Raw genomic sequence first — 16,530 nt, 5'->3', positions numbered from 1 at the left:
ATTAATGGGGAAAGAATAGGGTTTTGGGATAAACACTGGGAATGTGATGAAAGAAATAAAAGCTGAAATAAATCATTCTTTCTCCTATTATTCTGACATTTCACATTCTTAAAATAAAGTGGTGATCCTAACTGACCTAAAACAGGGATTTTTTACTTTTACTAGGATTAAATGTCAGGAATTGTGAAAAACTGAGTTTAACTGTAATTGGCTAAGGTGTATGTAAACTTCCGACTTCAACTATGTGAAGCATTGAGACCCCAGTTGGCCACAGAGCCGGTACAGAGAGGTTCCAAACAAACCTCTTTATCGATGATAAATGTTGCTATTTTGGTTAAACATAGTCATAGTCGGCATATAAGTGACGGGGACACGTCCCCTCCAATATTCCAGAGGGCTATTTTGTCAAAGGGGGCTATTTTGCCAAATTCAAAAGTTTCATCAAATCATTTCTACACATTAGTTTTGGATCTGATACCCCCAGGTGTCCAATAGAGAATTGAATAGCTTGATGGTTCATGTTATTACTATCTTAAAACAATTATATGTGTTAATATAGGCCTCAAAGGCCTAGTTAAAGACAAAACACATACAAAAATAGTTATTTGGAATAAAAGGTGGTTGTCAATAATGTTTTACCCAAGTGCTCCCCGGAGGAAGAAGGCCATGTTCCTGGCACAAAAAAGTTTGAGAAACGCAGAAAGAAACATGTTGCCTTCCCTTGAAAGCAGTGTAAGCAGATAGAGGCCAGTTATGGACCTAAACCACTGGAGGCTGCTGAGGGGAGGACGGAGCAAATGGAATGGCATCAAGCACATGGAAACCACGTGTTTGATGTATTTGATACCATTCCACTTATTCCGCTCCATCCATTACCACGAGCCCGTCCTCCCCAATTAAGGTACCACCAACCTCCTGTGACCTAAACTCAAACACTCATGAAAATACGAAAGTTATTGTCTATCAAAGAATGTCCTTTTGGCCATAAAAAAATGATATTATACAAATGGATAGATTGAATAAAATCTATTTGTCATTTTTGTTAGTGTCCACCCTGAGATTGGAAGGTTGGTTCGATCCCTGCTCAAGTCCAAACAAAGACTCTAAAATTGGGACCTGATGCCTCTCTACTTGGCACTCAGCATTAAGGAGGTGGATTGGGGGTAAGGCCCTGCTAGAGATTAGCATCCTGTCCAGGGGGTGTACTTGTACATCAAGTTGCCTCATACAAAAGCTTACTTGTCCAAGGTTTACTTAAACTAACTTGATGTTACATGGTTCCTCACCCTGCTAGTAGTCTATGGGCCAGGACAAATGTTTTTTCTTCTTTAAACAGCCACTAAAAATTTAGCTAACTTTAGCCATCACTAGCTAAAAATCAATGGAAGGGATAGGGACATGTGATCCCTGTGGAAGGGATAGGGCCATGTGATCCCTGTGACCAAAATAACTTGAAATCAACTCCATATTTGGTTTGATGTTCACATGCCCGTCACTACCATTGATTGCTTAAAAACTATTTTTGTTTCTTTTTGACAATTTTCATGGAAAGCCATTACAGTAAAGTACTTTATTGTTCCCCAGAAATGATTTGATATTGAGATAAAAACGACTGCATTGGGCCTTTAAAATGCAGGAAATGCGTTATCAATTAAAAAAAAACATCCATCAATCATGTCCATACAGCATTAAACCCATTCACAATGACAGCAAAAAACAACAACGAAGAGAACAAACTGCAGTGGACCCGGACGATAGGCGACATCTCCCACTTTCTCTGGCAGCCTCTAACTCTTCTCAAGTTCTCCTTGTAGGCTACCCTTTCAGTATTTGACAGATCTAAAATGACTCGAACTCCAAAGTCTAGATTCTAATCTAAACCCTATTGTTCATTAACATATACTCATAAGCTAGATGTATCAAATTATTTTATATTTGTGTGAACAAAAGAGCAAGTAGAAGTAGATGATTATAGGGGCCAAAATAAGCCCTATATGGAATGGGTACTACATTCATGTGCTACCCAAAAGCATTTCAAAACTAAAAATGCTATTCTCCTCCCCACTCACATCATCCAAATTAAAATGGCAAGACTCATGACACAGGGTCGGTAGAATAGGGGAAATAACACACCCAGAGTGAAACTAGGTTGAAAAACATCCTTTAATAGGTCCGTGCCACACACTAGTGAAAAATAAAGCTCCTACAAAAAGAATGATTTTTTTTTTTCACAATATCTTAAATAAAGTAACTTCAAGTACTCTGACTTGGGTACAAAAAACTCTAGCTGCCTCCATTAGGCCACGACACACAGCAAGATTCAAACACAGTGGTTACAAATGGCCTTACGTCCTCTGTACTGTGGCAAGGCAGATGTGGGGAAATGTTTCATGGAAAAAAAGACAAAAAAAATACTTAAACGTTGTTTGTTTGTTTTTCTCTTTCTGTATGGAGAGGAAAGATTACTGTGTCACTGTCAGACTTTGGAGGCCATGTTGGATTGAAATTATATATAAAAATAATGTCATCATAAAAATGGAAAAAACTAAAAAATTATATCCCCTACGCCCCTGTTGGAAGGGTAGGCACTACCAAGATTAAGGATACCACAGTGTTTGCAGAGGATATGTATATATTGTACAAACAATATTTATAATGTTTTTTTTTATCACTTTCACTAAAATAGAATAGAATGCTACAATCATTCTAAGGCATAAACAATATCTGATATTTTAAACAATTCGTTCCAAACAAGACTTGAATATTGACATTAATAAACAGTATATACACACGTATCACCATTGTCTGACTGTTTTTCTGCAATTTTTGTAATTAAATGCAGTTGTACAGTTTTAACATAATGATTACAGTCCTTTGATGCCCAAAAGCATAGAACAGTGTAAACAGTAATTTTTTTTCTTGGCTTTGTTTTCATATTTGAAAAAAGAAAAAGAAAAGTCAAACACAAAGACAGACATTCCTTTCGATTCAAAGCAGTGGAGCTGATTCTTCCTTTTCATAGAAAATGATGTGGACCTTTGTTTTATTTATTTATTGATTCATAAATAATTATTAAAAAATTAAATACATTCACTATAATACGATTAAATAAAAATAAAACGTCTATTTACAAGTAGTGGAAAGTATTCTACCGCAGATGCATCTCGGGTGGTTGAGAAGGATGAGGATTCAGTGCAATGATCTTGAACAGGAAATGGTATTGCACTAAGACACCCGGTTGACATTGTGTGGGACTCTTTGGGTGTTCGGATCCCTGTTGTACTGTAGCAACACCAGCGTTACAAGTCTGTCTGTTGACATTTCACTTTAACCGCCCCGGGTTCGTCCCAAAGGTACAGACGGACCAGCATCATCATCTTGTTGTACCCAAAACGTGGTGCCTCCGCTATGAAATGTCAAATAATGTTATTGGAGGTCTGGTTTGAGACAGTGATAATGATTGGTAAAACAACACCCAAACTGATGGATTAGTTTATTTGCTTGAGAAGCTCTGTCCATCTCTTATCAAAGAACTTCCTCATGTTGTGTCCCGCTCGCCCGATGTCTGAATTGTCTTCATTAAACTTTTCACAGTTATCAAAAACCAGGTTGACGTCAATAATGAAAGTCTCCAGATTCTGATACCTGAAACGAGAGGAACAGATCATTTCGAGTAAATGAGTAAAACACTCGATTGTTGTGTTATCTTTTCCTGGTTACGTGACTAGATCAGAGGTTAGTCATAGTATGACTACTAGGGAGTGGATAGTAATAGTGTCATATTAATTGAGAACTCACTGGCTGCTTATGAGCTTCTCTCTGATGGTGGCGAAGTCCATGGGCTTCTTGATGACCTTCCTGTACCCAGGGATCCCCTTGGTGTTGACGGGGTTGAGGAAGGGCCAGGCATCCTGGTGCCGCTCCAACTCAGCCAGGAGCACCCTGCAGAAGACAACACACACACACACGTCATGAAGGGAATATGTTCGTTCAAGTGTTTACAGTACATTGCAATGCCCCCGGCAAATACATTTACAACCCGCATCTGCATTTCAATCAGCAACTCGCTGATTTAAAGTGCTGATACTTGTGCTGAGAAAATGACTCAAAGGTTTATGGTGTAGTACAGTAGTACAGTACCTGCACAAACCCAGGTCTCTGTTGTTGTCTCTGGCTGTTTTGGCTCTCTTCACACACACCACAGGGCTCTCCTGACTGGGTGTCTGGGGTGTGGGCGGGGCCTGGGATGGGGCGGGACTCTCTTCTCCTTTCCTCTTCCTGCTGGGGGGCTCTTTCGCTCCTCCTCCTTTCTTCGGGGTGCTGTTGGCGCTCGCCGAGTCGTCCTCTGACATCTCCACGTTACCGTTACTGTTGCCGGCCTGCTTCCCGTTCCGCTTGGCCTCGGCAGCGGTGGGTTTCTTCCCGCCTCCACCCGCCACCGGTTTGCTCGGCGGCTTCTTGTTCTTGGGAGATGGGCCGCTCGCCTGAGGGGAGAGGGGAGGATTCATGCAGATGTACTTACATAGCAATGGCACTTGGCATATTGTGTACACAGTGTTGTTGAATGACCTACTTTGAAATAATATATGATATGAAAATGACAGGTACATAATGTAGAGGTACATGACTGATTCGCATGGCTGACATACTTCTATAGTAAAGTACGATATGTAAATGTTGAACAGTGGCCTGGACAGTTTGGGTCACCTTGGATATGCAGGCGGGGCAGTACCAGTCCCCCTCGGGGATGGTGGTGATCTTGGGTTTGTGACAGTACGTGTGGCAGCCTTTGTCACAGCCGTCACACAGCAGGAGCAGGTCCTCGTTGTCACCCTTCCTGCAGATCTGACAGTACTGAAAGCAGACAACGCAGTGTTACCTCAAACCCAAGGGATGGATTTTCGAACCAAAATTTACCAAGATTTACATTGGAATCCACTCCTTAAGGGACTTGAAATGGCCTTGGGATTCAAATGCTCTCCAATGACACACAGTATTCACTTCCCTAGCATATTGAAATTCCGTGCCAGCCAGCTACAGTCGTTGAGGTTTTACTCACCACTTTCATGATGGACCTCTCCCAGGCGATGGACTTCTGGAGCTGCTGGAGACACATGGCCAGCTGGGCGGCACTGCGGACGTCGCTCAGGGCCTTCCTCCACACCTTCATCCCATGGGCCACCTCCTCCTCGCCCCTGTGGAAGGCAACGCAGATGTCAGAGGGATGGACGCATACAAACAGGAAACGGAAAGCCGGACACGGACTCATGCAGGCAGGTACACACACTCAATCATTCGCTTTCCAACACAAACACTTGCCCATACACAGACACACGCCCACTGTCACCACAACTCGCTGAGGCTGTGCAGACAGACACCGGTGTGAGTGAGTGAGTGAGTGAGTGAGTGAATGAGTGAGTGAGTGAGTGAGGCAGGCAGCAGGGACATATAGGTACAGGTACACACACTGCCATGCAGGAGTGACGCCCATGCAGATGCCGGGAGAGGAGGAAAAAGAATGGTAGACGGGACGAGGTGGATGCCGTGATTACTGACGCAGAACACCATGCAGACGGCCAGAAAAACTCAGCAGGAAAAAACATTCACCACACTGTGAGTCAACCCCAAACCAGAAGACAACCATGAAAATACACAATAAAAGATGCAATCCCCCCCAAAAAAAACTACAGCATAGATAGATGTCTTTTTGAAAAATGAAACAAAAAAGCACACAGAAGTGTTTGGTTGAATCCTGAGTGGATGACCTACCCTTCCCTTTCAGCACTACTGGAGGGAGCGGGGACAGTGACGGTACCGATAGCCCCCACATTATCCAGCCTGATCTGAATGGTGGTACCTAAGGGGCTCCTCAGGTACCTTCTCTCGATGTTCCTCTCCAGGTCCGCCAATCGCGTCACCGCTATGTCCAGAGGGTTGTCCGCGTGACGCACCACGCCGCCTGCCTTGTGGTCCGCCTTGTCTTCCGGTTGGTCTTTGTCGCCAGCGCCGCCCGCCGCTGGTTGGTGTTTGGGGAGGGGCTTGTGCTCGTGGTAGACCAGGTCCTCCCTCTCTGATTGGGGCTCGGGGTACATCCAGCCCTGCGCAGGGAATGGTGGGTAATGTAGTCTTTAGGTTAAAACTTAAATAACAACCTATTCACTAGATCTTGGTTAACAGTTAGACTTGAAAAGGTTAGCGAGTGACCACCGCTACTATTCATTACTTTCGAACAGAGGCCTATATTTTCTCCAATGGATAGGGATGAGAGCTATAATAAAAGGAAGCTGCCCATTTGTTGATGTCGTCGTTGTTGTTGTTTACCTTGACCTGCAGGCTGGCGGTGGTGACCTTCCTCTCCAGCTCCTCCACCTGCTGCAGCACAGCGATGTCCATCTCCATGGCCTGCTCCTCCACACACCACCCCCGCACTGACTCCACACTCACCTGGCTCTCCTCCAGCTCACACAGCTCTATCATGGCCGCTGCACATTGGGGAGACAGGACGGCATTAGAGACCAGTCATACACTCCATAGACGCGTGTGTAAGCGCACAAAACATACATATTATTCGCACATCAGACCCAACACCCACACACACAGACTTGCTTTTTGTCGCTCGCTACTCCCTCTCTAACGCAACAACAAAACCACACACACTCTACCACTCCCCATTCTCACACACACACACACACACACACACACACACACACACACACACACACACACACACACACACACACACACACACACACACACACACACACACACACACACACACACACACACACACACACACACACACAAACACACACAGATTAAGAATTCAATATCCAGACACAAAGAGCTGTTCAATCAGAAACCACACGAACGTTAACAAATCTGGCTTTGATGTCAGACTCATATTGAGCAGTCAGTCATGCGTCATGTACCAAATGTCAATTCATTGTGAAGCGCAGGGGCTTGGAGTGTGCTCAGTAGGGGTATAACTACTCAGGGCTGTCATAACACAGTGCTCAATCAGACTCCAGCACAAAAGTCTTTGTGAAAGTCGGGGCCTGCCAGTCGGAGTGCTGCTCAGTTTCACTGACACAAAATCAAAGCTACTTTATTCATTCATATCCATTGGGATCTGTTGGCTAAATCTACTCTGTAAAGGCTATGCAGATTGCTAAAGATTGGGTGAGGGACCTACCAGCCAACCAACTGAGTGACTGTCAGACATACAGTACTCACCGTCTCGGTGCTTGGTGCAGACCTGTGGGATGAGCTCCATGTATTTGTGCATCTGTCGGTGCAGGCCCTTCTCTCTGGTTCCCCGGCTGTGGAGGGACCCCACCAGGGAGCGCAGCTCCTCAATGTCTGACACCCGCCACCAGCCTGACAGCATCTCTGCGCACACACACACACACACACACACACACACACACACACACACACACACACACACACACACACACACACACACACACACACATAAATAAACATATGGAAATGTTTCAGAAAAATTACTTAAGACAATATAATGCCCCCTTGAAATAGATCTACAGTATTCTGATACAGAACACACTCCAGTGCTGTTCTCGCTCCTCAAGAGATTCCTTTCTTCCACCCAGTAGAACAAAACAAATTATTCATTTTCATGACTCAGTCAAATAATAAAAGTTGAATAAATAGAATAAACTGAATAAATAGATGACTCATGACACACACACGCTCGCGCACACACACACACACACGCTCACCCTCGGGGATGGGCCGTGGTGTGGGGTGGTCCGAGTGCTTGGGCACCTCCATCATGGCGGGAGAGGGCACCGTGGACGAGAGCTTCTCGCCGGGAGGAACGGGCGACTCGCTCTTGCTGGAGACGCTGGGCGGCGCGTTGGCACTGCCCTCCAGGGAGCTGAGGCCCGAGTGGCCTGGCAGGGGGCTGCTGCAGAAGGGTAGCTGGCTGGGGCTCAGCATTCCACTGGGCCAGCCACCGCAGAACGCTGAGAGACTCAGCAACGACCCTCCAGCCTTAACCTAGAGGGGGGAGATACATACACAGACACTTCAACATCATGATCAGAAAAACTAATGTGTATCACTACACTTAGGCCTGTAGCTTCAAGCAGAACCTCCATTCTTCTGATGTTACATTTATTCATACGATTTTCCATTATGAGTTTCTACTACCAGTATAAATCATTAGGACAAGGGGTCTGTCCTTGCAGCGTACTGACCTGCAGGGCTGACAGAGGGTAGTTGATGAAGCCAGCTGGGTGGTGGGGGCTGGCTGAGGCCGACGCTGCCGAGGGGGTGAGAGGCAGGGCGGGGGAGGCCGGGGGAGACCTGGGCCGGGTGAGGCTGGAGGAAGGCAGCGGGGAGGACTGGAGAGGGCTGGGCCCAGGGGAGGGAGAGGTGGTGAGGGAGGTGTCGTCACAGGGGGAGCGGGGAAGCAAGCTGAACCAGTGACCGCTCCTCTCTGTCAGGACCCTGAGGAGCTGGTCACTGGGGAGGTACTGGAGCTGTGGAGGGTTAGGGGCTAGGGTGGAGGTCTTCATAGGGCTGAAAAGCTGGGGTGGGGGGCTCAGAAGGGAGGAGAACGAGGAGGGGGATGAGGTGGAGGTGAGGTAGCCGGGTTTGGCCTCCTCGCACGGCAGGTTCGGCGCCGTCGACGCACAGGGGCTTGTAGGTAAGGCGGGCAGAGAGGCGTTGTTGGTGGGATCGGATGGTGGTGCTGTTTTTGTTGTCGTGGTAACAGACGGTGGCCTGGGGCTGCCGTTGTATTTGGGGCGGGGGTCTGCCTTGGCTTCGCGGGTTTCCTTGGCAACGTCCTTAGCGACGTCGAGGAGCGTGGTCAGTTTGGAGAGAGAGGCCGGATACAAGAGGAAAAGGTTGGGAGAACCTTTCTTCTCCTCCTTCCCTTCCTCTGACCCCACGGGGGTGTAGACGCTCCTCTCCTCCCCGCCGACGCCCCCAGGTTTCTTCTTCTGCACCTCCTCCTCCTGCGGCTCCTCCTTGATGTGCACCTCCCCTGCTGCCGCCCTCCTCCTCCTCTCCCTCTCTTTCTCCAGCTCCCCCGCAGCTTCTCCGCTCTCCATGGCCTCGATGAAGACCCCTCCGCAGTGGGGCAGAACCCAGTAGCGCCGGCGGTACCGGTCCTGGCCGTACATCATGGAGCGCAGGGAGTGGGACGCCTCAAACAGCTTCCTCCTCACCTGGTGCTGTTGCTGTGAAACCAAGCAAGACCGTCATGACCTGAGTTATAACTAAATCAATGAATCAATAATATCTAACTACTTAGTATTGTTCTTCCACAGAGATGGAACTCTCAGATCTCCGGAAGGAAGGACTTACCTTGGCTAGCTTCTCTATCTGTTTCTCCAGCTCCTCCACACTAGTTGATTGGTCCCCATCGTCCTCGTCACACGTTTCCACTTTCTTCGCCTTCTTCATCTCCTCCTCCTCTTCCTCGTCATCTTCATCGGCCAGGTCATCGCTGTCTTCGTCTTCATCATCGTCGTCGTCGCTTTCTGCTCCGGCCTTTCTCTTGCGTTTGAGGCCAGAGGAGGGCGTACCCAGGGGCTGGGCCTCCTCCCCTCCCATGCTGGCATCTCTCTTCCCGGTCCGCTTGGCATGGATGGTCCTCAACCTGGAGAGAGAAACACACAGGTGAGCATTCAGATGCACACACACACACACCCGTCAACACACACAACACTTACTTTTTGAGTTTGCCCTCGATCAGCCACTTGTCCTTCCTCATGTTGGTCATGTGATCAAGGTTCTTGTCGATCTCGCTGTAGAAACAGAGAAAGATACAGTATGTCAGTTCACACGTACAGGTAACTATGGAAACAGTGAGTAAATGAGGGATGCAAAGTATATTGAAAGCAGGTGCTTCCACACAGGTCTGGTTCCTGAGTTAATTAAGCAATTAACATCCTATCATGTTTAGGATTATGTATAAAAATGCTGGGCGGGCCATTATTTTGGCTACCATGTCTACGCCTCCATAGGATGACAATGTCCCCATCCACAGGGCATGAGTGGTCACTGAATGGTTTGATGAGCATGAAAACGATGTAAACCATATGCCATGGCTGACTCAATCACCAGATCTCAACTCAATTGAACACTTATGGGATTCTTCAGCTGTGCCTGAGACCGCGTTTTCCACCACCATCAACAAAACACCAAATTATGGAATTTCTTGTGGAAGAATGGTGTCAGATCCCTCCAATAGAGTTCCAGACCCTTGTAGAATCTAGTCCACGGTGCATTGAAGCGGTTCTGGCTCGTGGTGTCCCAACGCCCTAGTAAGACACTTTATGTTGGTGTTTCCTTTATTTTGGCAGTTACCTCTAGTTAACACATACAGTACAATTCTCTCTCTCTCTCTCTCTCTCTCGTGAATAATTGATGTATTGGCTTCTCTCTATATCAAAATTGAATCCCACTCCAGATTAGCTGATCTATCCGGAGTCTTACACAGCATTAATAAAACACGACAGCATTAGCAGCTGAGTGAAGTCAACTAAACGTCATTATTTGTAAGGAGCTAAAAGGCAGCAGGCTCACAACAGTATGGAAGCCTCCTGTACACTAAACCTTTCACACTGGCTCCACCTAATAGGACCGGAAGGGACGACAATGCCTGATCTACAAGGATGTCATCTCATGCTTGTGAAATGTCGTCTGCATATCCTATCAGTAAAACCAGTAAAAACATATCCATATTTGGATTCCATGTTTGATCTCCTTACGTATTGCACAATAATCTATTCCCTTGTAGCTCCACTGGTATGAGGCCTGTGTGACGTACAGCGCTGGCAGGTCAGCATCTCTCCTCCTACCTGTCCACGCTTTTGCTGCAGATAGAACCTGAGCTTTAATTGTTTCGTTTCAATTGTTCTTTCTTCTCTCCTTCTGACGGCGCTCTCGCTGCAGCATGATCTATTTCAATGTTTGGCGTCTCCTGTTCTTTACTCCTACCTGACGACACTCTTGCTGCAGGCCAGCTCATTGGCCAGAAAGCCTAGTATGGAGGCCTTCTGGGCGGGGGTGTGGGCCTGGAAGGCCTTGGTCTTCAGGCTGAGGGCCAGCTCAGCCAGCTCAGTCTGCCCGCAATGGGCCCCCATGTACATCTGCAGCACCTCCGACACGTTGTCCCGGTTGATGCCCACGTTGGTCAGATGGTCCCCCAGCATGGTCTTGGTCTGGGGGGAGAGGAGAGAGACAGGACGGGTGAGTCATTGAAGATAGAGGGGAAGACAACATGGTCTTGGTCTGGAAAGGGGGGGGGTCGTGATAGAGTGGTTCCAGGTATACTTTCCAGTTCTTAGTCTAAGACTAGGTTTAACCTGTGTCTGGGAAACCAGACCAATGTGTGTAGGTTTGTATTTTACCTATGTGAGAGCCTGCTTGGTATGTTCCTGTACATGTACAGTATCTCACCTTGTGTCCTGGGGGCAGTCCTGGGTCACACACGGCCAGGGAGAGCAGTCTGACCAGCAGGTCCTGGACGTGTCCCATGCTGTCTCCCACGTTGAGCAGGCCCTCCTGCAGCATGCCCAGGGTGGGTACGTCCACCCCCACATCGAAGCCCAGCACCTTCCCAAAGCCGCGTAGGAACTGCATCAGCATCAGGCAGTCAGACACCGCACCCCCCGGCAAGATCAGGCCAGGGATTCTGAAAAACTCTGGAAGAGGCTGGAAGGAAAGGTAAGGAGAGAGGGAGGAATGTTTAGGATACATCTCACATGACACCCTGGGACTCCTATAGTGCCCTATGTGGACGGCAGTATATGGGGAGTAGTGTGACTAACATATTGCAATATCAATGACTGAATCACATGGCTCTGAATGGTAACTTTTTTAAAAGGTTTTCATTAGTAAACATGTGGGGGACTATTATCTTGTCCATCCCTATGCATTACTCTCTTTAGCCACTTGATGGCAGTGTACAGCACAAACCGTGTCCAGTACTCAGGTTATGATACATAACAGATATACTGTACATACCATTGCGATGATACAATGCACTTAACCACCCATAACCCAAACCTAGACAATATTAACTTGTCAGTTCAAATATACATAAAGCAAAAGAAATGTAACTAAATTAAACAGGCACATACAACTTGGAAAGCTAGGTCCCTTTAATGATGTCACCCTTCAGACATCACGCAAGACTGAATGGGCAAGATGGGTCATTTATTACCTTATGATCGGCCAGACACATGTCTTCATTTGGCTTCTTCAGCTCCCTGGCAATCTCCAGTTCCAGCCTCCTCAGCTCCAATTTCCGCTCCTTGTTCAGGCGTTTCTCATCCCTCTTTTCCTGCCGCAAGCGCTCGCGCTCCTGAGGCCCCAGAGAAGGAGAGAGGGGAGAGTTAATGGGCTCACGCCAGTGGCGGTAAAACAGACAAGAATGTCAAGCCGAGTCTGCTGAGTAGTTTTAGAATTCAGCCCGGCGCCCCTGCCTGTGCACTCAAAGAAAAAGCGTTCGAGGGCCATTCTTTTGACTCAGTTAGTGTATTGAAGAAATGAAAAGGAGAGGGAGGAGGGTTTGAATGGGTTCAGGAAGGAGTGGGACCTTCTGGCACGCACGTGTGTGTTGTGTGTGTGTTGAGTGTATGTGTGTGTGTGTGTGTGTGTTGTATGTCACCTACCTCTGCTTTTTTGCGAGCCTCCACCGCCTTCATGAGCATCCCATGTTGCCGTCTCCTCTCCCTCTCCTAGCAGAGCAGAGAAAACACACACACGTTACACACCGGAGAAGGTGTAATCTCCACAGGTGAAGTCAGAGAGGTGGACAGAAGGAGGAAAACCCCCATTCACCTCCATCATGGCGAAGTTTTCACATACAGCAACACGTACAGTTGAAGCTGAGGTTAAGAAGACAACGGTACGAATGACGACAACCAGAAAGCATCAGAGGGAGAATGCGGTAGATGGCGATGACGGGGTCAAAAAAAGAGAAGTTGGGGTCAAGCTATGATGCCTCTAGGTAAAAAGCTGACGGAACAAACGCAAAATGACTGAGTCATCATAGCCACAAGCCAGTCGGATGAAATCAAACATTGCGCTGTGTATCATCCATCTGTTTAGCTGATAGCCGTTCCAGATTGAAAATAGCCTAAACCTATGGGGGGATATCGAGTGAAGGTCTTACAAGGAGACTTCCCTGGTTGAGGATAGATTGTCTCCAAATGTTTTATTGTAAACCAATAGGATTTGATCAAGGCAAAGCGAGGACAGTGACTGTCTGTATGATAGGGATGGGGAACTCAGTGATGTGATAAACAGATAGAAGGCAATGAAACAGATCCTCTGGTGTCAGCTGCATAAATACAGTATGTAGGGGCCAGGAGTTTCTCCTGCTCAGGTTTATATTGTTAGGAAAAACTCCTGGCTCTAATCGTGTGCAACAGATGCGCTCAACAAGCAATAGCCAGCCAGCCAGTCAGGTTGCTGGAGAAAACAGGCAGGTAACAGCAATAGACAGACAGCCAGTCAGGCTGCTGGAGAAAATAGGCAGGTACAGCAATAGACAGACAGCCAGTCAGGCTGCTGGAGAAAATAGGCAGGTACAGCAATAAACAGACAGCTAGTCAGGCTGCTGGTGAAGACAGGCAGGTACAGATACAGAACAGAGCAGCAGAACGACTCAGGCTACATTCCAAATGGCGCCCTCTTCCCTATGCAGTGCACTACTTTTGACCAAAGTAGTGCACTATGAGGTAGTGCACTATGCCATTTCAGACGCAACCTCAGAGACTCAATGGGACGTAACAGGTTAAAGGGCAGCTCTTTGTGGACGGAGACGGACACAAGCTCAATGTCTGGAACTGGAAAACTCAAGCACTCACAGCCACTCAAAAACAACAGCTAGACGATGGATGTGATGGATGACTCATCGAGAGCAGTGTACTTTCAGACAGTAAGAGTGAGCATGGCAGGGCTTGGCCGCCTTTTGCAATGCATTCTGGGGAGTACGGAGGGAGCTACCGAACCACCGCAGGCGGAGCGAGGTCAGGTGTCTCAGAGCAGATGGAGGCGACACACTGTTGTTGTTGTTGTTTGTGTGTGTGTGTTTGTGTGTGTTTGTTTTGCTGAAAAAGCCATGCAGAATAATGTAGTATGACTGCAGCCAGTGCTACACTTAATGCTATGACAACCATATCACAACCAGGAAACACGATGCGGTGTTAGATGTACAAAAATAAACATACCCATACCATATCTAGTCTATGCCTCTCCAACTCCTGGCAGAGAGAGTTGGCAAAGTATTATGGAACAGAAATGACAGCAAAAAAAAACAGATTGTTTAGCAGAGAAATACCCAAAGTTCAGAAACAACCCAATAGAATGGAAACTGACCAAAGAGAAACATTAAAAGGTTTAAAATATCTAGTTACACACAACCTTGAAACACATGCACGAACACACACACACACACACACACACACACACACACACACACACACACACACACACACACACACACACACACACACACACACACACACACACACACAGTAAACACTGATCTAGCTGAAGTGTATATGGTTTTTAGTATAATTTCAATCATGTCAGAAGAGACAAGGCGTGCTGCTAAAAAGCTCCGCGTACCTGGTGCTTTAAAATGACTGCATGCTGTCTTCGCATTTCTTTCTCCTTCAGGGGTAGACAGAAAAGATGAGGAAAGAAAATCAATACACTTTCATGCAGCAACCATCATGAAAATCACTAGGGCTGATGGGATTTCAGACCATTTTACAGAGGAGCTACAGCTCATGCCTAATCTCATTGTCAGACACAGCTCATCTGGAAAAAGCTTTGACATTTTGGTTTATATTGAGATGCTGTGTGTAACACAAACTCTCACCTTTATTCGTTTCTCTGCCTCCATAATTTTGGCATTCGCAACCTCTTCTTTCTTTCTCCGTTTAGCCTGCGAATGCAAATCGGGTCAAATGTCATTTCACTGCCAGACATCTGGACAGACAGACTGACGGACACATGCCACCTCGCAGTTTCGCACCGCAGCACTCAAAATATGATATTTTCCCTGTAACAGAAAATGAATCGTATGCCTCACGTGCCAGTCAAATGTGTAGAACACAGAGAGTGAATCAAGTATCATTTAAATATGTAATTGCAAACAGCAAAAAAAAATCCTGTTAAGAGTGGCTTGCCAACCGTGTCAACTCAAATTTGATTTAGTCCTGCTAAAATACTTTGGCGCTCCTACAGTGTAATTGTGTGTGCAAGGGAAATATTATTTTTCCCCCCACACACTTATGCTAAACTGTTGCTGTTGTCTGATAAAATAAAATAGAAATATTTCTGTCTAATTTAAATATGGTCTGACTCTGAGACAGCTAGCGGAGACAGCGATTTTAATATACAACAGCCGTCAACCAAGACCAATTTAGCATTAGTTCCATGTGGAATTATGCCTTACTCCTTCCAACACTGTGGTATTATTCAGTAATGGGCTTGGGTAAGATTAAAACGCCATGGACAGAGTAGGCTCTGGGATGCAGTGTGAGGAGTGACGTTCTGCTAATTCAGAGGATATGTTCGGTATTGGGTCAGTTGACTGTAGTACCTCCAGGATCTGCTGTGCCCTCATCTCCTTCTCCAACCTGATCTGCTGAATACGCTTGATCTTCTCCTGGAGAAACACAGAGGTAGGTTGATCGATACACTATGCAAACCAAACGGTGGTGCAGTGGTAAAACAAGGATACCTCAGACGGGACGGTTTGACAGGAAGTGGTGTCACATAAAGAATGCTCTACCTGCTGCTTGATGAGCTTCATTTGCTCCTTCTGCTTCCTCCTTTCCTCGGCCGCCATGATGGCTGAAAGAGAGACTTTAGGGGCTTAGGTGTTAAGAAATGATTTGCAGCAGTGGTACTGTACATCTCTACAAGAGGACAGTGGGGAATGGTGCATGCACTTAGATGTAGTGTAGTGTACCTTGTTGCTTCCTGGCATCTTTGGCTGCCCTGGCCATGGCCTGCTTCTCTAGCTTCCTCATCATCTTCATCTGGGCCGCCTGCCTGGCTATCTCTGCAGAGAGAGGTGATGGAACGTTACTGTGTGACCAAACATGTTTGGTAGGTAGCATTCATAGACTTCAAACGGAGATCTTTTCATTTTTTTCTTCTCCTCACCTTGGGCCTCCAGTTTGCGTAAGAGTTTGGCCTCGCTGGGGCTAGGCACCTCTGCCCCCAACCCCAGACCCTCTCCCACGTTGGGCGGCCGGCCCTTCCTCCTCCGGGAGCCCTTTCCCCCCTCGGCCCCGCGCTGGCGCTCTGAGTTGGGGGGCCGTCCCCGCCGGCCATCCATGGCCAGGATATGAGGGATGACATCCTCGTCCTTCAGCAGGCTCCACTGCAGACCCTGGGGGTAGGACGGGCGCGAAACAACAGGGTAGAGGGGCTGTTAGTGTCGTGTGGGTAATAAACGGCTTCAACATACTTCAGTTGCTTTTATTACTCTACTGTTACTCTAGGTTTTACTCTTTAGATCGA

General features: G+C 47.0%; 1 protein-coding gene across 18 annotated transcripts in view; it reads right to left on the bottom strand.

Moving 5' to 3' along the window:
- Nucleotides 1-2,145: 2,145 nt before the first annotated feature.
- Nucleotides 2,146-16,530, bottom strand: part of LOC139532182 (bromodomain adjacent to zinc finger domain protein 2B-like) — a 72,997-nt gene continuing 58,612 nt past the window's right edge. For 4 of the 18 annotated variants that reach the window (XM_071329438.1, XM_071329447.1, XM_071329440.1 and 1 more), the window contains 23 exons: nucleotides 16,171-16,399; nucleotides 15,974-16,066; nucleotides 15,794-15,867; nucleotides 15,602-15,667; nucleotides 14,876-14,941; nucleotides 14,620-14,664; nucleotides 14,220-14,252; nucleotides 12,657-12,722; nucleotides 12,206-12,346; nucleotides 11,440-11,694; nucleotides 10,978-11,201; nucleotides 9,708-9,782; nucleotides 9,340-9,634; nucleotides 8,223-9,212; nucleotides 7,743-8,022; nucleotides 7,234-7,389; nucleotides 6,322-6,482; nucleotides 5,770-6,098; nucleotides 5,060-5,195; nucleotides 4,708-4,854; nucleotides 4,141-4,484; nucleotides 3,799-3,942; nucleotides 2,146-3,645 (listed from right to left, as the gene is read on the bottom strand). In XM_071329438.1, coding sequence (XP_071185539.1) covers nucleotides 3,489-3,645; nucleotides 3,799-3,942; nucleotides 4,141-4,484; nucleotides 4,708-4,854; nucleotides 5,060-5,195; nucleotides 5,770-6,098; nucleotides 6,322-6,482; nucleotides 7,234-7,389; nucleotides 7,743-8,022; nucleotides 8,223-9,212; nucleotides 9,340-9,634; nucleotides 9,708-9,782; nucleotides 10,978-11,201; nucleotides 11,440-11,694; nucleotides 12,206-12,346; nucleotides 12,657-12,722; nucleotides 14,220-14,252; nucleotides 14,620-14,664; nucleotides 14,876-14,941; nucleotides 15,602-15,667; nucleotides 15,794-15,867; nucleotides 15,974-16,066; nucleotides 16,171-16,399 — 4,506 coding nt within the window. In that variant the 3' untranslated portion in view covers nucleotides 2,146-3,488. The remainder of the gene's footprint in view (nucleotides 3,646-3,798; nucleotides 3,943-4,140; nucleotides 4,485-4,707; nucleotides 4,855-5,059; nucleotides 5,196-5,769; nucleotides 6,099-6,321; nucleotides 6,483-7,233; nucleotides 7,390-7,742; nucleotides 8,023-8,222; nucleotides 9,213-9,339; nucleotides 9,635-9,707; nucleotides 9,783-10,977; nucleotides 11,202-11,439; nucleotides 11,695-12,205; nucleotides 12,347-12,656; nucleotides 12,723-14,219; nucleotides 14,253-14,619; nucleotides 14,665-14,875; nucleotides 14,942-15,601; nucleotides 15,668-15,793; nucleotides 15,868-15,973; nucleotides 16,067-16,170; nucleotides 16,400-16,530) is intronic. The other 14 variants (XM_071329443.1, XM_071329449.1, XM_071329444.1 and 11 more) reach the window with 9 other exon arrangements.

This window comes from Salvelinus alpinus, chromosome 10 (assembly GCF_045679555.1).
Source record: "Salvelinus alpinus chromosome 10, SLU_Salpinus.1, whole genome shotgun sequence".
Classification (NCBI taxonomy): Eukaryota; Metazoa; Chordata; class Actinopteri; order Salmoniformes; family Salmonidae; genus Salvelinus; species Salvelinus alpinus.
Note: the sequence above shows the minus strand (reverse complement) of the source record. Positions and strands in the feature narration are given on the sequence as shown.